The following is a 24454-nucleotide window of genomic DNA, read 5'->3' as shown; positions in this document are numbered from 1 at the left end:
CTTCCCATTTGCTGTGATATTGAATTCCTAGACATCTCAACCCCTACTGCTGCAACCCTTTAATACAGATCCTCGTGTTGTGGTGGCCCCAACCATGAAGTTATTTCATTACTACGTCATAACTGTCATTTTGCTAATTATGAATCATAATGTACTTATATGTGTTTTTTGATGATCTTAGACAAGCCCTGTGAAAGGATTATTTCTCCCCAAAGGGGTCTCGACCCTCAGGTTGAGAAATGCTGCGCTGTGCTATATGGTCTCTTCTGCTTGGCTTTTCAGGAGGTTCTTACAAAGTCCAGTTGGCTGTTTGACACTTTTGTTTTATTCTGCTTCATTTTGAATCTGTTCTATATTTGGAGGTACTTTTTCTATCATTTAAGAAACATGGGTTTGGGGCTGGAGAGATGGTTCAGTGGTTAAGAGTACTAACTGCTCTTCCAGAGGTCCTGAGTTCAAATCCCAGGGACCACATGGTGGCTCACAACTATATGTAATTGGATCTGATGCCCTCTTCTGGTGTGTCTGAAGACATTTACCGTGTACATAAAATAAATACATAAACATAAAATAATTAAATCTTTAAAAAAAAAAGAAACAAACAAACATGGGTAGGATAAGGAAAAAATATTTTCTTTTGTTCGGAATCCCTCCTTTTCTTGTGCCCATTTCTTTTGGTCTTGTTCTCACACCCTTTCCCTGCCTGTTTCACTGATATTGTTATGTAGAGTGTTATACCTAAATCCTCCTTCCACTTTATACTTTGTTCATTATTTGTAGTGTGTGTGTCTGTGTGTTTTTGTGTTGCTATGTAGACTAGCTGGCCTAGAATCTTCTATATAAACCAAGTTGCCCTTGAACTCAGAACTCACAGAGATCCACCTGCCTCTGCCTCTCAGGTATTGAAATTAAAGGCATGGGCCACTACATAATATCTAACGTAATTACATTGTAACTGATTGCAAAATTATATTATTAAATATTTATAGAGGAAATGTGCATAGTTATAGAGGCAAAGGTTTGCAAATATTTTCAGCATGTGGTTGCATTCACACGGATGCAGAATTCTAAGATGAAGGTGTCTGGCTCTGTCTTTAGCCTTTGCCATTCTTCCTCCTGTGTGAGGCTGCCACCATTTGATTAATCAACTTAGGAATTTGCATTCCTGTAACAATACCACTCCTTTTAATTCTGCCTCTGAATGTCTCTCCATTCTCACTGCTAATTCAAGGTACAATCATCTTTATCACTTGTGGGTACACCCACTTAAACACGTAAACACATCTTCTATACCTAAATTATCTGATATAATGTGCCTAACCATCTTAAAATCCTTAAGAAATGTCCAGTCAAATGACCCATCCTGTCATTTGGTTTATATTCCCTGTATTAGTCAGGTTCTTTAGAGGAACAGAACTGATAGAATGATTCTGTGGTAAAACGGGATTTGTTAGAGTGGTTTACCAGCTGTAATCCAGCTAGTCCATCAGTAGCTGTCTCTGACAGGAAGGCCAAGAATGTGGAACTTGTTCAGTCCTGGAGGCTGGGTGTCTCAGCTGGTCTTAGTCTGTGTTGGATCCTGAAGAAATGAAGGAAAGCAGTAGGATAGATCGACTTGCCAGGGGGAGAGAGGGCAAGCGGGCAAAGAGAGAGTTTCTTTCTACTGTGTCGATTTATATAGGCTGCCACCAGAAGGTATGGCCTAGACTTAGGACAGGTCCTCTGACCTCAAATAATCCAGTCAAGAAAAGTCTCTCCCAGGTATGCCCAGTTACTGAGGTTCCATGTGTGACCAAGGAGACAATCTAGATTAACCACACACCTCTTTACTATTGGTTGGAATCTTACTTGCTTTCCTAACTCTGCTGTGCAGTTTTCTTCATGTCTTTAAAAGTACCGTGCAGAAGAGTACTTGTCCCTTCCTGAGCCACATGCTTATGGTTCTACATAATGATACCTCTTCCTTAAGTCTGAGTTAAATGACCATTCTGGATTGAAATGTTTTAGCTATTACTCAGTTTTTTGTAAGGTCACAGGATAGAAATTGTGTAAAATCCCCAAAAATGGCATAAGAGATACCATTTGTCATGGCATGGGTGGCAAATTGCCCCATGTGGTTTTTAGGTTTAGATCAATGTTTCAGTCTGTCTATGAGCATTAGACACAAGAGGGGTGCAGGTTGTTGAAGCCTTTATCTGACTTGAATGAGACAACTTGTTGACTCCAACAGAAACTGAGCAGGGCCAGCTAGGACCCTTTATTTCAGCGCCCAGAGCATTTCACTTAATATGTTTAGACAAAGGTTTTGTGACCAGCCAAGATGGCAGGTGTCCTCTAGTGTGCTTAGAGACATCCCAGAAAGGAAGGGTTTTAAAAAAGACCCTTTCCTCAGTGTAGCTGAAGTGGAAGCAGGACTTTCCCTGGAGCCCAGAGAGGTTAGTATAGTTTGTGAGTGGAGATCACTTGATGTCTGTCTGTAGTTTGATAAATTCACCTTGTTATTTCATGTATCACCCCACCACCACCACCAAGTATCTTTAATGGATGGGTTCCAGGATAATCTGAAGATACTGAAGATCTTTTTGTTTAAGGGTGATTAAAGAAAAAATAAGTATGTACGTGTTGAATAAAAAGGCAGTTTCTTCCCTGAAATATTTTCAGTCTACATTCGGTTGACTCTTCCAATAATGAAATCTGAAAATATAGAGAGCTACAGCGTGAGGATAAGTGATCTTACTGTGACATGTGTATGGCAAGGATATAGACCATAAGACACCAAGTGTATCACTTACAACACAGTAATAGCAAGTATGGATAGTGGTGTGTCTCCCAATTCTATATGCAGTACTTTTTAGCAATGTCTGCCTTAGTTTCCTAATCTGTACAAAGGCTTATAATAGAATCCAACTTATATAAGATTTTGATGATGATTCAGTTAAAATATGTAAAGTTTTTAGATTAGATCTCTTCTGTGTTTCTTATCAAAGAAGTTTTAGAACATCAAATGTAAGAATTTAAATATTTTTAGAGACTGCCATTCCAATTCTATTTTTGTGAGTGGAAAGTTTGTATGTGTTGTTTATGCTCATATTTTCCTTGTGTGTGTGTGTGTGTGTGTGTGTGTGTGTGTGTGTCTGTGTGTGTGTGTATGTGTGTATGTGTCTGTGTGTGTGTGTACTTGTGTACAGGTGTGTTTGTGTTTATGTGTGTGTCTTATGTACAGGTGTATTTGCTTGTGTGTTTTCTTATGTACAGGTAAATATGGCTCTGTTCCTGCAGAGATGCCATAAGAGGGTGTCTGGTGTCCCCATTTGTGTACACCTTATGTCTTTAAAGCAGAGCCTCTTCCTACATATTTCAGCTAGACTGTTAGCCAATAAGTCCTGAAGGTTCCCTGTCTCCTCCCGAGAGCAGAGGGATCATAGTACAAGCAAGACCCCAGCTCGTCATGTGAGTGCTGGGATCAGAACTCAGCTCCTCATAGTGAACTACTCTCTGAGCACCAAGTTTTCGTTTTTACTGCTATGAATCCATTTTATGCCTCCCTACTCCCTAATATGTGTGATACCGTGTACTGAAACTTACTTAAAGGTGTGGTTTCAGCATTTGACATTCACAAAGGAATTCCTTAATTTAAAAAAAAAAAGTACATCTCCATTCAGCTGCGTGAACTGGCAACTGTTTTAGAATTGGGCCCTTGAGCCTCGGATTGCTTTGGTACCAGGGCCCAGTTGAGTATTGTTAGGTCATCATCTCTGGTCTTCTGATAAGCACTGTAGCCAGATCAGGGAGCAAGCTGCTCAGAAGTCATAGAGCAGGAGATGGTAACACTCTTACCCACGGAAGGTAAAGTGTGATGGGAATCTTTGCTTTTACTTTACAGTATAAGACTTCACAGAAGTCATGCCATTTTTGAAGGTGCAGGGAGAAAATGAGAAAACAGTTTAGATATGGAACCAAATTTTGACACTGTTGATAAATGGAAATGAGGTTCGGTTAACCTTTTTTTCTAAAAGTTAATCCACAAAGATAGTGGATTGTGCAAGAAAAAATTATTTGTAATGGGTTATGTGTGGTAGTCCAGGCCTTTAATCCTGGCACCTCTAAGGCCGAGGCAGACCGATCTCTGAGAGTTTGAGGACTGCCTGGTCTACATGGTGACTTCTAGGACAGCCAGGGCTACATAATGAGACTTTGTCAAACAAACAAGTAAATAAATAAGAAAGATTTGGAGGCAACAAAAAAAAAAAGGAACTCCTCTCCCCTTTTAAATTTTCTTGACAATGCAATGAATGAAACATGCAGAGAAATCCTGTGCCTTTCTCCTATGTTATACATGTATCTCTTGTTTTAAAAACCATTTTGAGTTTTTTCAGAAAACTTTGAAAAACATTTGTTGTTACTTTTATTTTCTTCAGTGTTTTTCTCTCCCATACAGGAACTTTGCATTGATGGCGACTAATTTGTGTGTTTTTCTTTTTTTTCTTTTTTCCTTTTTGCATGCTGTCCCCTGTGTTGGAACTCTCAATAGAGAGTAAGTTGGTTCAATATTTGTTGAAAAGCTAACTTTACTGCATGACTGTGGAATTAACCCATTTTCTCTGTTTTTCTCTCCTGAAGAGTCCGTGCAGTGTTGGACCCTTTGCAATCCACGAAATGCTATTCGCAGTTATGCAGGCTGTCATTCTGTTTGGAGATGTGCTTTTAATCTACTAATTGATCTAATTTGATTATGTTCTTCTGTTTCACATTTGATGGCTGGCACACCTAAAATAAAGCAGGCTTCCATAGAAAGAGGCCGCCTCAGTTGTAACAGCCCAGATATGTGTTTCTTTCCTGAATAATTCCACTTGTGAAGTATCAAATTATCTATTGGAGGCTTAAAATAATTTCCAATTTTCAAGATTATTTAAAAAAAAAAACCTACTACCCCAATATGCTCTCTGATGTTCAGTATCATTAATATCATTCCATAAAAGTAAACAGTGGTTATGGACCATTTATTCTAAACTTCATCTTGTGAAATATAATTTTTATTCCTTCTAGAATATTAACATATACATTTCTCCTTTATTCATTGGTGAAGAAAGGAAAGAATATTGATTGACTTCTGAAATGAATTCTCTGTTGTAGAGGAAAGGCTTTGTATCCTTTTAATATATTATGACTATGGCTGTGCATATATGTATGGATATTTGTGCATACATATAGTTCTATGCATACATATAGTCAGTGAGTGCCACTTTTGGGATTTCATACTTTTTTTCAAATAATAGTATAGCTTTACATGTGGTAGGCTGTAAGTCATATCTCTGTATTTTAATTGTACTTCTTAACATTTTATCTGACCAAAAGAAATTTCTATCTGGGACATTCAGAGAAGTCTTCTGGAAGGAAAGAACAGTTAAGATCTTGGGAGAAGTATGAATGTAGATTGTGTTATTTTGAGTCAGAAGGATTGTCATGAATTTGAGGCTGTCTTATGCTACATAATAAGACCCTTGGAGGTAAAGAATTGGCTCAGTTGGTAAATTCTTGTTGTGCATGCGTGAGGACCTGAGTTTAGTCGCAAAACCCACATTTTTAAAAAGCTAAGTATGGAGAGGAACAGTTGCAACCTTAAATGCTGGAGAAGCAAAGGCAGGCTCCAGTCCGGAGACCCTGTGCAAAAATGGGTAGCACATAAAAAATGATTCCAGGGCTGGGGAAATGCTTCAGTAATTAAGAGGTCCTGGGTTCAATTCCCAGCAATCACATGGTTGACTAACAACCGTCTGTAATGTAATCTGATGCCCTCTTCTGGTGTGTCTAAAGACAGTTACAGTGTACTCACATACATAAAAAATGATCCTGAAGGTTGACCTCTTGCCTTTAAATACAAGTATATACATGTGTGCTAATGTAAACATTCTTACAAATGACAGATCCATGAGGTGGGCCTAGCAATATATGCCTGTGACCCCCAACACTAACTAGGTTGAATCAAAATTATCATGAGTTCCAAGCCATCCTGAAGCACATAGTAAGATCCTATCTCAAAAATGAATAAAATGTACATAATTATAAATTTCTGGGTGGAATAATAAATATAATTTGAGAAAAGCTTAAGTAGTACCATTCACAGCTTCATATCACAAGTTCTAAATAGGTTGTGGCGTAGGCCTTTAATTCCAACACTTGAGAAGCAGAGGCAGAGGCCGATGGATCTCTTTGAGTTCAAGGCAACTTAAATCTACATGGTGAGTTTCAGGTCAGCCAAGGCTATATAGTAGAACCCTGTCTCAAATAAACCAGAAAACAGTTTCAGGCAGGAAAGATGAGTGGCTCTGACCTAAAGTAGCCCAAGCAGCCCTTAGCAAACTTTGTAGGAAGACACGTGCTGTATGTACTTAGGGGCGGAAGGCCAGGGAATAATAGGGAACAGAGTTTGTGAGATATGTATAAAAGGGGAGGCAGAGTTTACCTTGCCAGATGTTTCAAGGCCAGTTTGGAGCCGTACAGAACTAACTAGGACTATGTAATGATTCTGTTTCTCTCAAAGTGGCATTCCAGTCATAGTAAGAAAGAAGCTTGAATTGGCAGACAGCCTTAAGGCTGAATCTGCCAATGGTTTTGTAAATACGAGTGTTTTGAAACACAGTTGTACTAATTTTGTCTACGACCATGGTACAATGACAAGGCTGTTCAGTTGCTAGACCCATGGCTTTTAAAGCATCAGACATTTTTTATCTAGCCTGTTACAGAAATGATTTTGGTGATGCTAGTATACAGGACATAGAATAGTCAGGTCTGGAGGTCAAAGGGCTTTGTCCCTAGAGCAGTGGTTTGGGAAACAGACTTTGGGAAGACCAAAGAGAACTGTTCTGAATGAAGGAGACAAGAGAAATTCCTGCCAAGAAAGGAAGGAAAGAAGAAATTGAAAAAAGCAGCGTTGCCAGGCAGTGATGGTGCACGCCTTAAATCCCAGCACTTGGGAGGCAGAGGCAGGCAGATTTCTAGTTCAAGGCCAGCCTGGTCTACAGAGTGAGTTCCAGGACAACCAGGGCTATACAGAGAAACCCTGTCTCGAAAAACCAGAAAAGAAAGAAAAAAGCAGCATCAACTTAGAGAAAGCCCAGTCATTCTGTGTTTAAGAAAAAGCCCTCACAGCTCAGGATAAGCAGAGGATCAGGTAGGGAGCAGAGGCGGCAAAGACCCCTCAAGAACAAGGTACAGGGCTGGTGAGATGGTGCAGCAGTTAAGAACATAGACTGCTCTTCTGGAAAGTTTCCATTCCCAGCAACCACATGGAGGCTTACAACCACCTGAAAAGAATCTGATGCCCTCTGTTGGCAATTGCATGCACATGCAGACAGCACTCGTACATATGTATATGTGTGTGTGTATGTAGAGACAGACAGACAGACAAGATTGGCCTTAGGAAGGAGTAAAATTGGATCTTCCTTAGGGAGGGTTGTTATATCATGAAGTGTAGAGGCAAATCAGATTCCAGTGAAAGGCAAGTAAGTCTAGGGTGAAACTCTCTAGTAATCATAAGGCTACAGCACAGCCAAAGCCAAATGACCTTTGACACACTTGGAACTGGAAATTTGAAAACTGACTTAGGCCTTCCAGTTTTTTAAGTTTCTTTCTTTTCTTTCTTTCTTTCTTTTTTTTTTTTTTTTTTTTTTTTTGCTGTTGTAGTGGTGCAAGCCTTTAATCTCAGCAAAGACTAATAGATCTCTGTGTGTTCAAGGCCAGGCTGGTATACACCGTGAGCTCCAGGACAACTAAGGCTACAAAATAAACCCTGTCTAAAAAAACAAAGATGTTCACGGCAGGTTTTAATAAGGAAGAATTTACAGTTGGACCCCTTGGACACTAGGAAACAGTTGAAACAAGAGTAAAAGCAATTCACCAAAAGTAGTTGGGAACTCTTAAACCTGCTTCTCGAGAAAGAAACCCCCACTTGTACTGTGTTAGTTTCTGTAATGCTACTGTGGCTGACTTGAAGTGACCAGCAAGCTCACTTGAAGCTCAGCACCCTCCAAAAACGTAGTCACCTCCCACTGATACCTAATTCTGTAACAGGGGCCTTGTTGAGGAATATAAGAACCAGCTGTAGGGTGCTGCCTGATAACCAAGGAGAGCAAGTGCAGGTTAGAGCCACATCATTGCCACAGACTAGGTCTAAGACAAAGTCCTCAGCCAGCACCCAGTGGCATTTAGTTGGGAGAAGAACAGGAGTTCTAGCCCTCTGCATCACAGATGTGGCTGTGTAGACAGCAGAGAGAGCTCTGGGCTCCAGAGGCATTACAGGCGCTGGTTCCACAGCATCTTAAGAAAATAACTAAGGTGTTTTGTTTTGTTTTGTTTTTTCCTTTTTAGTCAAATTTCAAGTGTTAAAGCTTAGTTCTAATTCTACATAGAGGAAATTTCATTGCTAACATAAGTGGGAAACACTAGAGTTCATTACAGCTATATAAAGGAAATGCCAGAAATTTTATTGAGAATGAAACAATTTCAAATTAGCTGTTACTTAGGAGATTATTGACTATAACAATAAACTATATAAAAACAAATAAAAATAGCATGGTTTTAGTCACCTGTTCTGATTTTGATTTCTCTCAGTCTAGCATGACAGTGACTCTTAAGAATATTTTCCTTTACTTAAAAATAAATCTTTACTGTATAATACTAATTTCTTACAAGAAACAAAACTTTGTCAAGGGTTACTTTTCCAGAATATTTTAATGAGACAATCACATATGAGTATTAGTTTATTGGTCCCTTAAGTTTTAGTTCTCACCTTCTATAATACTGGTATGTTTAATCTTGGAATCAAGTATAAAATTCATCAATATAAGGGTCACACCTTTAATACCAACATTCAAGAGGCAGAGGCAGGAGGATTTCTGAGTTCTTTGAGGCCAACATGGTCTACAGAGCCAGTTCCAGAACAACCAGAGCTATACACAGAAACTCTGTCTCAAGAAACTAAATATAAAATAAAATTCACTGGCACAGAAACAATTAAAAATTCTTATTTAACTGAATTTTAAATACATCCTTTTATCTCAATTAATTTCATTATATAAATACTTTTTGTTACTTCAGGCATTTAAAATTATTTTGGGGGCATTTTTAATAAATAATAAATCCTATACCAAAAAGTTGATGTAATTTGTCATTTTGAGAAACCTGAGGATTTCTAATCAGCATATCATTATAGTACACTTTTCTACTTTTTGATATCTATAAGTACTATAATTTTCTAATTTGCTCAGTATTATTTTTAAAAGACTGAGTGTCCTCAAAAATATACATAGCAGCTTGTCCATTTCTTAGGAAATGAGTCTCAGTTTAACTAGCTTAAACTGTGGCATTGTTGAGAATATTAGGTGTGCCAGCCATTACGGGCAGTTTCCTTACCAAGTGGTGCTGCATGCACTAGCTAATAGCTGTCAGACTTCTGCAGACATTGGTAACAGCGCAGGTGCACTCTTGTATCTCAGAGTCCAGTGAAAAGCAAGACAGAGGTTTGTTTCCCGCTTGGCTGCCAATCGCTGTGCCTCAGATTCCTTTTTCCCATCTATTTCTGTTTTGAATTGAGCATAGAGGTCAATATTTCCTCTTTCTTCTTCCCACTTCTCCGGTTATCAACTACAGGTGTTCAGCATGTTCTTGGAGACTCTAGTAGATTTCATACAAGTCCACAAAGATGATCTTCAGGATTGGTTGTTTGTACTGCTGACACAGCTGCTGAAAAAAATGGGTGCTGATTTGCTTGGTTCTGTTCAGGCAAAAGTTCAGAAAGCCCTTGATGTTACCAGGTAATGTTTTCTGCGTGTATTTCAAGTTAAGCTGATGCTAGTCGTGAATATTTAATCCCTTTATTGAAGTGTTATTAATTCTGGTTTGAGTACTTGAAGCTGTTAGCTTGTCTTAAACTGATGTGGTCCCAGCACTTGAGAGATAGAGGCTGGAGGATCCAGAGTTCAATCCTCGACTATGGGATGAGGTGAAGACCAGACTGTCTCAAAACAACAGCAATAAATATACAATACAGTTAGAGGTGCTGCAGAGATGGCTCAGCCACTAAGAGCACAGGCTGCTCTTCCAGAGGTCCTGAGTTCAATCCCCAGCAACCACATGGTGGCTCACAACCATCTATAGGGGGATCTGATGCCCTCTTCTGGTGTGTCTGATGACAGCTACAGTGTATTCATAAATAAATCTTAAAAAAATAAAATAAAATAAAAAATAAAAATACGCAACTAGAGTATGTGCTCAGTTGTTAAGAACACTGGCAAAAAAACAAAAACAACCCTGGCTGCGCTTCCACGGTTCAGTTCCCAGCACCTGCATGGCAGCTCACAGCTGTTTAGAATCTTAGAATCAAGTATAAAATTCATCAATATAAGGCACGATGGGATCCAGTTTTATCTTCTGATATGCAACTACACATGCAAACAAAATACCCTATATATAAAATAAATAAATCTCTTTTAAAATTAAATTAAATGTGTGTTTAAACATGTATATGGGGCAGGCATAGTGCCACTCACCTATAGTCCAGCATGTGGCTGTCAGAAGGATCAGTAGTTCAAGGACAGCTTGGGTTAAAGAGACCCTCTTTCTTTCTTTCATTTATTTATTTATTTTGGTTTTTTGGATTTTTTTTTTTTTTCAAGGCAGGGTTTCTCTGTATAGTCTTGGCTGTCCTGGAACTCACTCTATAGACCAGGCTGGCCTCGAACTCAGAAATCCGCCTGCCTCTGCTTCCCAGAGTGATGGGATTACAGGTGTGCGCCACCACCGCCCAGCTGAGACCCTCTTTCAAAAAGGAAATAAGACAAAGCAAAAAAGTTGTAATTAGAGCCAGGAACAGTGACAATCCCCTATAGTCCCTTTGGCTGAGTCACTGAGGTGGAAAGATTGTTTGAAGCTATGACATTGAGGCAACCTTGGGAAATGTAATAAAAACTTATCTCAAAAGACAGCAAAGGCCAGTGGTGCATCTGATAAAAGGCTTTGGCCTTCAAGCCCTGTAACCTGGGTTTGATTCTTCACAACTTACAGGCAGAGAACCAGCTCCCACAAGTGCACCATAGCACACACATGTCCAGACACACAGATAAATAAATACAACTTTAAAAGGGTGTTTGTTTGTTTCAAGACAGGGTTTCTCTATGTAGTCTTGGCTGTGAACTCTGTAGACCAGGCTGGCCCTGAACTCACAGAGGTCCACCTGCCTCTCTGCCTCCCACATGCTGGGACTAAAGGTGTGTCCCACCACAGCCCAGCTGAAGGAAGTTTAATGTACAATCATGTCTTGACCTTTTGGATAAAGGATCCTAACTTAAAGGTATGTATGGGTTGAACTGAAGTTTAATTTTGTGTGAAATTAAACACTATTCCTAAATGTTAGAGAATGCTTTCTTATCCCATTAGCTCTCTGGAGCCACCTTTCAGAAGGTTTTCCCTCAACGGTGGCTTTCTACCTCCTTGAGCTCATTGTAAAGGGACTTAGTTCACACACCCAGATACCAGGTTAAAATGAGTCTGCAATTCAGATTTTGTTGGTAGTGATTTTTTGGGACAGAATCTTAACTATGATGTCACTCTGGCTGTCCTGGAACTCTCTACATAGACCAGTCTGGCCTCAAATTCACAGAGATCTGCTTGCCTCTACCTCCTGGCTGTTGAGATTAAATGTATGCACCAGCATGCTCAACTGAAATTCAGATCTGAAAGAGAAGAAACATGTCTGAAAATACTGACCTTTTATTTTTTCTAAGGTTTTTTTTTTTTTTAATTTTCTATTTTGTGTATATATGTGTGAGCTGTCCCTGAGGAGGCCAGAAGAGGACATTGGGGCCTTGGAACTGGAGTTAGAGGTGGTTGTGAGCTGCCCACGTAGGTGCTAGAAACCAGGCTCTGTTTTACTGTAAGAAGCAGTCTGTATGCTTCTAACCACTGAGCCCCTCTCCAGCCCCAGAAGTGTGAACTGTTATTAAGTACATTTTTCTGATTAACTACATATTGGAGACAAGCAAGATACACTTCCCTAGTGTTACTTCCTGGTTCTTTACTGACTGTAAGTTCAAAGGCCTTTCTTCCTGAGCTGTGTGTGCCACTCCAGCTCTCGGTTCACACATGCGCCATGAGTCTTCTGCTGTAGAACTTGTTCAGATGCACACTTGGCAGCTTAATGTGGTGTGGGCTGGTTGGTTTCTAACTTTCTTTTTTTTTCTTGTTCTTTTTTTTTTTCTGTTCTTTTCTCAGAGAATCTTTTCCAAATGATCTTCAGTTTAATATCCTAATGAGATTTACAGTTGACCAGACCCAAACGCCAAGCTTGAAGGTAAAACTTTGATTTCTTCTGAAAATACTACAACAAATTGAAATATTTTATTAATAAAGTCAGGATAATGTTTATCTTTTTGTCACAGAAGAAACTGCTCGGTCAGTGGGCTTTGTTTTTATAAACTTTCAGATAGTCGCACCAGCACTGCGGGACCAGCTTCACTCTCTTTGGAGCTCAAAGGTTTCCCTTTGGTTTTTATTTTAGCTTGCCTTATTTCTTTTCATAACTTTGCAGCATTTCTGATAATGCCCTATGCATTGACATCAGTACTAACCTTCCTAAGTCTTTTGTACATGCACATACTTGATTCCAAATGTTCTACAGAGGCTTGACCCATCCTTGGGAAAAGCTCTCTGGGTAAACACATTTTTAAAAGCACCAAAAAATATGGCCATCTAACCCTATGCTGGTAAAACAGAGTTACTTGGTAAAATCTTCTTTAATCTTATCTTTGTGATTTCCCAAGTCTTTTTTCTCTTAATTGTAGATTTTAGAGACTGATAATTATTTGGGCAAAGCATAGTATTGCCTAGGTGCTTATTTTAGTAAGATATGTGTGTGTGTGTGTGTGTGTGTGTGTGTTTATGTATATCTATGTGTATACATACATATAGACATACATACAGTGTAATCTGTTTGGGTTCCCTACCTGGAATAATAACATTTTCTGTAATATGGAATGGCTAGAACAAGTATAAAGTTTGTATCAGGACTGTATTTCTCAATTCTATTTGGACACATTTGCTATTTATGTGAAATGGAGATAGATTCTGTTTTATGATTAAAAAAAATTAACATTAGACAAGAAATACTTTCTATCCGGGATATGGTTAATTGGTAGAGTGCTTGTCTAGCATGCACAGAACCCTACAAAGATGTCATTCATGATGCACACTGCTGGTACAGGCCCTGTCATTTCTGCAGTGTTCTGCGTAAATGTGCTCTGCAAGCCTCACACCTCAAAATTGATTTTCCCTTTACTTCTTGGGATGCAGTTATGCCTCTGAATCACAATTAATGTTTCTAACAGGGTTGATGGGCACCCAACACAGGGTTATTTCTCAGAGCCACTATATAAGCAGGACCCTCTGGGTTTTTTGTTTTTTTGCCTTTTTTTTTTTTTTTTGAAAAGTGAGGTATAGAATAAAGCTTTATTTAATATTAATACATATTATAGCTCATACTATATTCAAGACATTTCTGGGAATATAAAACAGACATTTTTATCATTATTACCTCTAATACTTGATGAACTAAATGGTAGTAAAGGATTTGATGTAGTTATATAGTAGATATTCGGAAACTACTGAATATATAAGGGAAGGTGTTTTGTATGCCTGTGTAAATGAAGCCTGAAGCAGTCTTTAGAAAAGGAAGTCACATGGAGTGGTGTAGGCTTGTGATCCACCCCATGAGGTGCTGAGGCAGGTAGATCATCAGGTAGTTGTCAGTATGGGCTACACAAAGTCCCAGGATACCTGAGCTGTGAATCATGGCTAAAGAGACAGGCAGGAGGAGGGGCAGAGTGATCTTGAAGACCTAAAGAAAAAGACAAGGAGGGAGAAAAAATAGGGATGTGGGAAGCAGGTGAAAGACAAGCAAGCTTCCTGTGGACCTGGAATCAGATGCTGGTTTGTAATGTGCATGCGTGTAAGTCCAGTCAGTAGCAAAGCTATGGGAGCCATCTTTGTCACACTTCTAGACAACAGGAATAAGTTCTACTTCTGCCATACTTCATGCCCAGGTGAGAGCATCGTGAAGGTGGCTGACAGGATTTATAATAAAGAACTTAGTCGAGGTGGAAGTGATAAAGAGCTGTCTCAGCACTTAAATTCAGGGGACTGGGGTTGGTCTCCCAGCAACCACGTCAGGAAGTTCCCAAAAGCCTGAATTCCAGCTTAGGGGATCCGTTGGCCTCTTCTGCACCTGCACATACATGGCATACATTCACACAGACCCACACATATACATGTAGATAAAAACTTTTTAAACCATAAGAAGTTAAAGAGATGAAAAGATAGCTCAGTAGTTCAGAGCAGTCGCCTCACAAACATTCCTACCAGAGCTTGGATCTGATCATCCAGTAACAAGCTGAGCCTCCTGAAAATACCTGTTAATTTTAGCTCCAAGGGACCCAGTGCCCTCCTCTTTTGGCCTACGTGGGCGCACACGCACACACAGACACACATTCACATAGAAGCACATACATAAGATGCTATAGATTTTTACCAGGTTGTTGAGTGTGGTGTGCACGGACCTTTAATTCCAGCACTCAGGAGCAGAGGCCGGGGACCAGCTTGCTCCAAAAGAGCTAGCACTGCATACAGAGAGCCTGTCTCCAACCACTGATAGTAGTGGTAAATAGAAAATTACAAATTAGTTAAAGAAGTAAATCTTTTTTAAAGAAAGAAGATAGCAGTAGTAGACTAAATAACAATACAGAGTCATTTTAATTTGAATTAAATTAACATGTATTTGCGAAATGCATGTGATTTTTTTCTGAATATTTTTTCCAGCTTGACAAATGCCGAAGTATTACATAAATCTTTGCAACTATATTGTTTTGTTCTTTGAAATGGAATGTATAGTTGCACCATTTAGTTATAGATTGCATGACTTTATGAGATGTCGTACTAAAATGGAATGGTTATATGTTTCTGTGGTTGCTTGCTTATTATAGTTAACAACACTTTTTGTGGAAACCTTTTAAATCTGCAGTGCTTGCATTGCATGATTGTAAATGCCTTTAATCCTAGCACATCAGAAGCAGAGGCAAATGGATCTCTGTGAGTTCAACACCAGTGTGGCCTACACAGAGTTCCAAGCTCCAGGGCTACATAGTGAGACTCTGACATCCATAGTCTCACAGGTTAAAAGAGAACAGTTTAGAGGTCATTTGAAGTCCTGTGGATGTACCTATGCCAGAGTGCTTGGCTGACATTAGATTTAATCTGCAGTAAGGCAAATAATGATAGTAATAACAACTTTTAAACATAGAGGACCACATGGCCTCTACAACTACAATTCTAAGGGATCTGACTGTCTTCTGGTCTCCATGGGCACCAGGTATTCATATGGTACACAGATATGGAGCCAAATGCTCATATACATAAGAATAATCCATAAAGATAATCGAGGCAGGCAAATGTCTAAGTTCTAGGCTAGCCTAGTCTGCAAAATAAGTTCCAGGACAGCTGGGACTACACAAAGAAACCGTATCTTGGAAAACACAAAAAAAGTTAAATAAACAACTCCAGTCTTAAAAGAACCATCATTTAGAAACTGTAGAATGTTGGTCTATGTGACCAAAAACAATGATTCTCAGCCTGTTTATTTCCACTAACATACCGGAGAGAAGAGCTATAATTTCATAAATTTCATAATTGCTCACGAGAAGAATTAAAAATGGTTGAGCCTAGAAAGAAGCATACATGCCTCAGAATCAGGTCCACTTCCAGCCCTGCAGCTGCTTTTCATGCACTTTACCTAAGAGAGTGAGTTGGAAGAACTGGGGATGGAGCTCACCGTGGTAGAGTGCTTGGCCAGACTGCACCAGGTCTTGGGTTCTGTACCCATCACCTTATAAGCAGGACTCAGGAGGCAGAGTCAGCAGAGTTAAAGAAGCTCAGGGCCATTCTCAGCTGCACACTGCATCTGAGATCAGCCTGAGCTTGAGGCCTTGCCTTAGATCTAAAGGATAGTCATGTTACCCACTGTGGTTACAGGTTTGTCACTCCATACTTTATCATCTAACACATTGGTATTTCCCCAAACAGAAGTGACGGTGTAGGGACTGGCCATCCTTACATTCTGAGAGCAGGCTCAAGGAGATGATTTCTAGTTTGTTAAGGAAATCTTTAGCACTTGTTCATCCTCTGGAAATGGAGTGCTAACAGTTGTAATGCTCATGAAAACAGGAATCCTCACTTCCTGTCAGGGTAGGCAGCTGTAGCATTCCTTGGAGGTTTTTGTTACTACTGATGCTGCACTTGTCAAAAGCTAATGGTAATTTTTTGTGATATATTACCTAGTGTCCCGAGCGTCCTTCTCATGCTCCTCTTTTGTTGTGCTTTCCTCAACAGGTGAAGGTGGCTATCCTTAAGTACATAGAAACTCTGGCAAAGCAGATGGACCCAAGAGATTTTACAAATTCCAGTGAAACTCGCCTGGCAGTGTCTCGGGTCATCACTTGGACGACAGAGCCCAAAAGCTCTGATGTTAGAAAGGTTTGTTTGAGTGGGATGGAGAAATATTTTAGGTATTTTTTAAACTAATCTTCTGTTAGCTACAAGCATGTTTATCCTTCACCATCAGTGAGGACTTGGCTTTCCCTATGTCTTGTTCACATCCTTTCCAGCTGTCCCTGCAATACTTTACAATCAATGCTTGCCTATGTGGAGACTCACCTTTTGTTTTGTTTTGCTTTCCAAGTTCTCACTCCTGTACCAAGTGATTTGCTATTGCCTCCTTTCTTAAAGAAGTTCTATTCTTAGAGTTAATGTCTGCATTGATTTTCATGTCCTTGAGTTTTGTATTAGAGTTAATTGTCTGTCTTGATTTTAATTTCCTTGAGTTTTGTATTAGAGTTAATTATCTGTCTTGATTTTCATTTCCTTGAGTTATGGTGTTTTGAGACAGTCTTAACATGTCCTAGGCTAGCCTGGAACTCACTCTAGCAAATGAAATTGAAGTCCTGGTCTTCCTGCCTCAACCTCCCAGGTATCAAGAATTCTGCCACATACCATCATCCTAGCTTGACTGAGCTTTTAAACATGTCTTGTTTAGTATATGTTAATCGTTAATATATATGTTAATATTTTTAACATTTCTGCCAAGGGCTTATGGCTAGTATTTTCTATTGACTCAAAAATATGTAATTTGTTTGTGCTAGGGAAATGACTGCATTTATAAAGAACATAAGAAATCTGGCATGGTAGCACATGCTTGTAATGTGGGTGCTGGAAAGGTGGCAGATTCCAGAGCACTGCCAGAGCTCGCTGGCCAGCTCATCTTTCCTAGTCATTGAGCTTCTAGTTCAGTGATGGATGATCTCAAAAGCTAAAAGGAACTTGGGGATAATGGTGCCACCTTTAACCCCAGCACTTGAGAGGCTGAGGCAGGCAGATCACTGAGTTGAAAACTAGCCTGACCTTTGGCCTCACATGTGGAAACACTTCAGCACATGTACATATACATTCACGGCTGCACACTTGGACACAAGCACATGTATGTACCACAAAACAAAAAATACACTAAAGTGAATAAAATTGAAGACAGTATAATAAAACTTAGAGATACAGCAGAAGCTGCATCTTGAAGAGAACTCAGGGCACGTGGACGTATGTGCAGACAAAGCCATCCATGTGACAGCCATGGTGAGTAAGGAAAGATGAGCTGGCCTGCGAGCCCTGGCAGTGCTCTGGAATCTGCCACCTTTCCAGCACCCAGATTGCAAGCATGTGCTACCATGCCAGATTTCTTATGTACTTTATCAGTACAGTCATTTCCCTAGCACAAATTATATATTTTTGAGTCAATAGGAAATACTAGCTATAATATAGCCACGGTGAATAAGAAGCTAGGCTGGTGCACACCTTTAATCCCAACAGCTCAGAAGATAGAGGCAGGCCTACTTAGTGTGTTTCAGACCAGCCAGTACTACAGAGTGAGTCCTCTTTTCAAAGGATAAAAGACAACAAAGAAAACTGCACCCTGGTGATGCTGTGTGAGCAACTGCCTGGTGCTTCCAGTTAACTGAGAATAAACTGTACCCTTGAGTTGTGAGCCAAAATAAACCCTTCTATCCTTAAGTCGCATTTTTCAGTCACATACTCTATGAAAGCAACTAATTCAGAGCTTGTAATAAAAGGAAACATTTTAAGTCAGTTATCTAATCAACCATCAAAAGACAGTGAGTCAAAAAGAGCAACGCAAACCTGAAGCAAACAGAAATTTGTAGTTGAGAATATGGAAGAAAGCAGAGACCATAAATGGTGGCCCGTACCTTTAATCCAGCTCTCGGGAGCCAGAGGTGGGCAGGTTGCTATGGATTCGAGGCCAGCCTGGTCTACATAGTGAGTTCCAGGACAGCCAGGCTATGTACAAAGGCCCAGTCTCCAACAGTAAGAAGGAAGCAGCAGGACTGGAGAGGTGCTGCAGCACTCAGGAGTACTTGCTGCTCTCGTAGAAGACACACATGACAGCTCACTAATGGCTGGAATCCTAGTTCCCAGGGATCAGACATGCATACCAGGAGACTGTTGAGTAGTGTCGTGTTATCTGAATGCAGCTCGCTTTAACTACTCTACTGTCGCATATTCAGACTCTAAACATAGAACACAGGTTTCCATAGATGAGATCAGAAAGTCAGAACAAGGTGTGCGCACTGGACATGGTCCTGTGCCTGTGCATCATTGCATACTGTACTCTAAATTATTTGATTTTACTTTAGATTCCGCAAAAATGCCTGAATAACCTTATCTTGAGATTAACTGTAGACTTTTCAGATTAGCTGTTTAAGAAAAGACTAGATCTTGCTAATACTTAAGGAGCAGAGGTGGGAGGGTCACAGACTCAAAGCCTTCAGGACTACACAGTACAATCATGCTCTGTTTTGTTTCATTGGTTAGCCTTTTTTCCCCATTTTTCCTTTCTGCTGGTTTTATTTAATTATCTTATAAAGTAACATGTCTCCATATGACATTATCACATGTAATTGGGTTTTGTTAATTTCTCCCTCCTCCCATTCCTATCTTTACCCCTGTGTTGTCTGCTGCCTGTGTATTCTTCACATATTGAGAAAGTTTAATTTTAGCATTAAGTTACTATCCTTTATGATCATTCATAGGGAAACCTAAAACAGTAATATATGTTGATGGAATAACCCTGCAATGTTTGTTATGTTACACTTTCATAGTCCCTTCTTAACTTTAAAAAATAAATGGTAGTTGAGAGGGGTTTTATCCTTCCAAAAAGAAAGAAGTTATGAAAGGTAAGGCTTGACCATCAGATTTCCTTCTCCATGGGAGAGTTGGTCGAACCTTGTGCCTTTGAGCAGAAATGTAAAAAGAAAGTGGACAGCCTTGAACAGCCAGGATGCGTCTCACCTACTTTTTGTATGCCTTTATTCCTTTTAGGCAGCACAGTCAGTGCTGATTTCTTTATTTGAACTCAATACCCCAGAGTTTACAATGTTACTAGGAGCTTTACCAAAAACTTTCCAGGATGGTGCTACTAAACTTCTTCACAATCACCTTCGAAACACTGGCAATGGCACCCAGGTATTTACTTGTGTTGTTGGCTTTGTCTGCTGTTATGGTTGACTTAACAATGGTTTCTTTGCTTTGCATGAAGTTGACTTGATTTCACTATGTGATTTTTTTTTTTTTTTTACATCTGTATTTGGCAGCAGTTTCTGAGCAGGGTTAAATACTGCCTTGGGAAAAAGAGTCCCTTGAACCTATGGTGCTTGTGTTACAATTTGTGTAGGTTGGGATAGTAGTTAGCAGTAGACAGTAGAAAGGAGAGACACGTGTGAGCATTGTGTCTGAGGGCACCAGCAGCCTTGGAGTGTGTTAGAACTTTAGGGCATGCTGCTCTTTGTCCTTCAGATGAGCCAGTTCTTATTTGAGAACCATCAAAGGTGACTCACCTCAAGCCAACAAAAGGATTACAGGTGTCAGTATGCAGGACTGGGTTCTGAGGAAGTAAAGTGTGACTAAATGTACATTCCAGTGGACTATATAGATGTATGTATGATTTACATAAAATGTCTAACAGTGAAAGAACTTTAAAGGAGGGGCCTTTGATACAATGAGAATGCAGGTGCACTTGATGTCAAACTTAAAGTGACAAGTTAAGGGTTGAAAGTGATGTAGGATTTCTCAGTAAGGCAAGACATTTCATAGCCTAGTTAGTTATACATAGCTCAAAGATGTAGGATGCTGGACTCTGAGGTTACCGAAGACTGACTGGAGACTGTGACTCCAGGTTGGTTGTCTCACACCGATGGAGATTCCAGATGCATATTCTGGAGGGACCGTACGTAGAGAAGCAAGCTTTAGTAAAGAGACTTACGGGGAAGGTTTAGAAGCTCCTCGGAAATAGAAAACTTTCCAAGAGAGGAAAAGAGGCACCCAAACTTCCTCGTCTAGGGTTTTTATAGGGCTTTGGCAGAGAATGGACCAGTCTGGCTGGAGTAACTGCTTTGTGATGGGTTAATTCTCTGAAATATTGTGGATAAAGATGATGAAGCACCCCCACAGTATTTGCATGTCCTCCCAGCCCAGCCAGAGAGATGCTCATGCACTGCACTGCCCACCCAATGAAACATGGTTGAAGCCCCTCTGTCCATTTCTGACCCCAGATTGTTTAATGACCTTGGTTGTCTTCCAGCTGTTACTGCTCAGATGTTGTCCAACCTTGCAGGGCTCTCAATTGCTAACTCCGTTGAACTCTGTTCCTCCTGGCTCCTAAATGCAGTTAACTCCTTGTCTTCCAAGTAACCTGGGTTCTTCTTCCTGAAAGAGGTGGAGGCTTCCTCAGAAGCTCTCTTTACTTAGTCTGTTAGCGTTAGCTGCATTAGGAGCATGGATATATGCAAGTACAGTAGTGCCACCCTCACTGTCCCAGAGCCCTGACCCAGCTCTGAGCTGTTTAGTTTACTGTAGCAGTCCACAGCTGGAAGCCCTCCACTCCCAGCTCACTGCTGCGGGCCTTTTAGCTTCACATCTGTCCTCAGTGCAGTAGCACTGAGTGCTTTCCAGTGTGTGCTCTTCTCCTTTGCTGCCTACAGAGCACTAGCTCCTGCCTCAGAATATCTCTGAGAGTAATGTCTTGGGAGTCAGAGGCACTTCCTAAGTGAAGAGGCATTTAATTGAAGGGAAAAGACATGTTAATAACATCAACTGATTTTACTTCCTCAGTGTCTTTGGGAAAATCTTTTCTAAAAAAGCCTCAAAAGGAATTGAATTATCAGTCTTTTTTTTTTTTTTTTTTTTTTAATTTATAGGTGGTAGAGACACACAGGTCTTTGTGAGTTTGAGGCCAGCTTGATCTGTATATTGAGTTCCAGACCAGCTAGGGCTACATGATAAGGCCCTGTCTCCAAGAAGAAAAGGAAAAAAAGCTAGTTTAAGTCCTTGAGAGAAAAGATGTTAATATTTGAGAAACAAAATTGGGATAGAAACAAATGGGCATGGTGATGCACATCTGTAACCCTGCCCTTGCAAGGTGGAGGCAGGAGATCAGAAGTTCAAGGCCAGTCAGGGGAACCTGAAGCTGGAGGGGCAGAGGTAACAGAGAAGAGGGCAGGTCAGGAGGTGAAGAGGTAAGTTTCTGAATGAAGACACATTTTCTCCCAGAAACCAGACGTAAGTGCACGGGTGTTCGAATGCTGCCGTGCAAGGACGTTGCTTTCATAGTGTTCTCTTATGACTGTGCCTCTTCTCCACGGACCTTGTCCTTGTCGTCACTTCCCTGCTGATGCTCTTTTCACTCCCACCCTCAGAGTTCCATGGGCAGTCCTTTGACGAGACCAACACCTCGGTCACCAGCCAACTGGTCTAGTCCTCTTACTTCTCCTACCAACACGTCACAGAATACGTTATCGCCAAGGTGAGATGCTGTCCAATCTCTGTTCTTAGAAAGGCAGAGTTAACTATAATCTCAGACTTTCATTTGACTTGAAATTAGCTGATTCAAACAACTCTTAAGTGTATGTAAAATCCAACTCTTTAAATGGTGATATATAGGATGAAAGGTATTGTTTTCTTAAAGAGAAGGGAGAGAACTGGTCCACAGAGCTTCCTCTGACCTCCACAGGAGCACTGTCGTGCCCCACCTCGCCACAAGCATGTACTAGAATACTTTTATTTCAAAATCATCCCTGCCTTTTTTCTTTTAACTTTATCTTTTGTTTTTTAGAATAATAGGCAGCAACTGTAAGTAGGTGAAGTATAGTTAGTTCCTTTTTTCTACTGAGGATTGCTCCCAGTGATGCTAGAATGTGTGGCTACTCCTGCTGGCCTCCAGTTGGCCATGCGGCAGAGAATGGCTGTAGATCCTCTGCCCCGAGTTCCTGAGCGCTAAGAATACTAGCAACTACATTTGTTCCTCCTTCAACCAGTGCTCTCACTACTTGTTAATTACAAAGACTGGAAAGGTTTCTATAAAGGGCCAGATGGCAAGTATTCTAGGCTTTTAATCCTCGTGGTCTGTGACCTTTATTCAGTTCTGCTCTTGTACTACCAAAGCAGTAACAGATAGTCCCAGCATACAGAACATGGCTGTGCTCCAGTAAGACTGTATTTATGCATACTGAAACTTGAATTTTGTATAATGTCCATGTTATAAAAGTATTTATTTAAAATTGCAAGAAAAGCCGGGCAGTGGTGGAGCATGCCTTTAATCCCGGAACTTGGGAGACAGAAGCAGGCAGGTTTCTGAGTGCGAGTTCAGCCAGGGCTACACAGAGAAACCCTGTCTTGGAAAAACAACAGCAAAAGTGTAAGTAAGCCATGTTGGCAAAATGGCTCAGTAGGTAAAAGTTCGTGCTGCAAAAGTTTGTGTCTGATGACCGAGTCATTGTAACCTATGAAGGAAAGAGTCCATTTCCAAAAGTTGTTTTTAACACACACACACACACACACAGAGTGTAATTTTAAGACAAAACAGACATGGTGCTCCATGCTTTTAAGCCCAGAAATCAACAGAAGCAAGCTCTGTGACTTCAAGGCTAGCATGGTCTGCATAGTGAGTTCCAGGACAGCCAGAGCTATACAGAGAAACCCTGTGTATCCACCACCACTCCCACCCAAAAAAAAAAAAAAAAAAAAAAAAAAGATTTTAAGAATAAATACAGTTTTAGCTGGCTATAGTGATATTTGCCTATAACTTCAGAACTTTGGATGAAAGGCAAGAGAGACTCTTGAGTTTAAGGCCTGACTTTGTGTTACAGAGTAAATTCTTATGTCAGAATAGATAACTCTTATCTTTATAAATACCTTCAAATGTGGTTATTTCAGCAGGGTCAGGTTTAGTCAGGCTGGCCTTCAACCTGCTGTGCAGTAAAGAATTCCTGAACCCCTGGCCCTCCTCCTTCTATTCCCCAGAGTTGGCATTATAGGTATGGACCACCACATCCAGCCTATTTGTATTATAACAGTGTAACTGAAAATTAGTAGCCAACTGTGGTAGCTTACATCTCTAATTCCAGCATTTTGAAGGAAGATTGCAGTGTTTTCAAGACTAGCCTGGGCTACAGAGTGAGACAAATAGGAACTGGAGAGATGACTGTGGTTGAGAGCCCTTGCTGACAGAGAACCTGGGGTGGGTCCCAGCACCCTCATGACACCTCTCTTAATTATAGGCCCAGGGATCTGATGCCATCTTCTGACCTCCAAAGGCTCTACACACACATGGTACACATACATACATGCTGGCAGAACACACATACACATAGATATCAAAATCAAACAATAAAGCCGGGCGGTGGTGGCGCAGGCCTGTAATCCCAGCACTCTGGGAGGCAGAGGCAGGTGGATTTCTGAATTCGAGGCTAGCCTGGTCTACAGAGCGAGTTCCAAGACAGCCAGGGCTATACAGAGAAACCCTGTCTCGGAAAAAACCAAATCCAAAAAAACAAAACAACAACAACAAAAAAATCAAACAATAAAATAAGTAAAAATTAATTCTATCTTTTTCACAGTGCATTTGATTATGACACAGAGAACATGAATTCTGAAGACATTTACAGCTCCCTTAGAGGTGTCACTGAGGCAATCCAGAATTTCAGCTTCAGAAGCCAAGAAGATATGAGTGAGCCACTGAAGAGAGACCCTAAAAAAGAGGATGGTGACACAGTAAGTGTTTACATGATCTTACCATCTGTCACCATCATGCCTAACATACCAATTTTTTTTTTTGTGTGTGTGTGTGTGTGTGTGTGTGTGTGTGTGTGTGTGTGTGTGTGTTTGGCTGTATGTATGTGTTCATGTGTACTGGAGCTGTTGGTTTATTTTAAACTTTGCTTTCTAGTGTGTTCACATATAATTCTTTGGAAGCTAGTCACTCTCTACATATTTAATATCAGCCACCCACATACTA

The 24454-nt window shown here is 40.3% G+C and overlaps 1 protein-coding gene across 4 annotated transcripts in view; it reads left to right on the top strand.

The window, feature by feature from the left end:
* Clasp2 (cytoplasmic linker associated protein 2) overlaps positions 1-24454 on the top strand; it is a 181953-nt gene that overhangs the window by 136998 nt on the left and 20501 nt on the right. For all 4 annotated transcript variants that reach the window (XM_052187084.1, XM_052187085.1, XM_052187087.1 and 1 more), the window contains 6 exons: positions 9649-9812; positions 12268-12346; positions 16432-16575; positions 19486-19629; positions 21858-21964; positions 24057-24210. In XM_052187084.1, the coding sequence (XP_052043044.1) occupies positions 9649-9812; positions 12268-12346; positions 16432-16575; positions 19486-19629; positions 21858-21964; positions 24057-24210 (792 nt within the window). The remainder of the gene's footprint in view (positions 1-9648; positions 9813-12267; positions 12347-16431; positions 16576-19485; positions 19630-21857; positions 21965-24056; positions 24211-24454) is intronic.

This window comes from Apodemus sylvaticus, chromosome 7 (genome assembly GCF_947179515.1).
Source record: "Apodemus sylvaticus chromosome 7, mApoSyl1.1, whole genome shotgun sequence".
NCBI lineage: Eukaryota > Metazoa > Chordata > Mammalia > Rodentia > Muridae > Apodemus > Apodemus sylvaticus.
The sequence above is the reverse complement of the archived record's forward strand: the minus strand, read 5'-3'. Positions and strand labels throughout refer to the sequence as shown.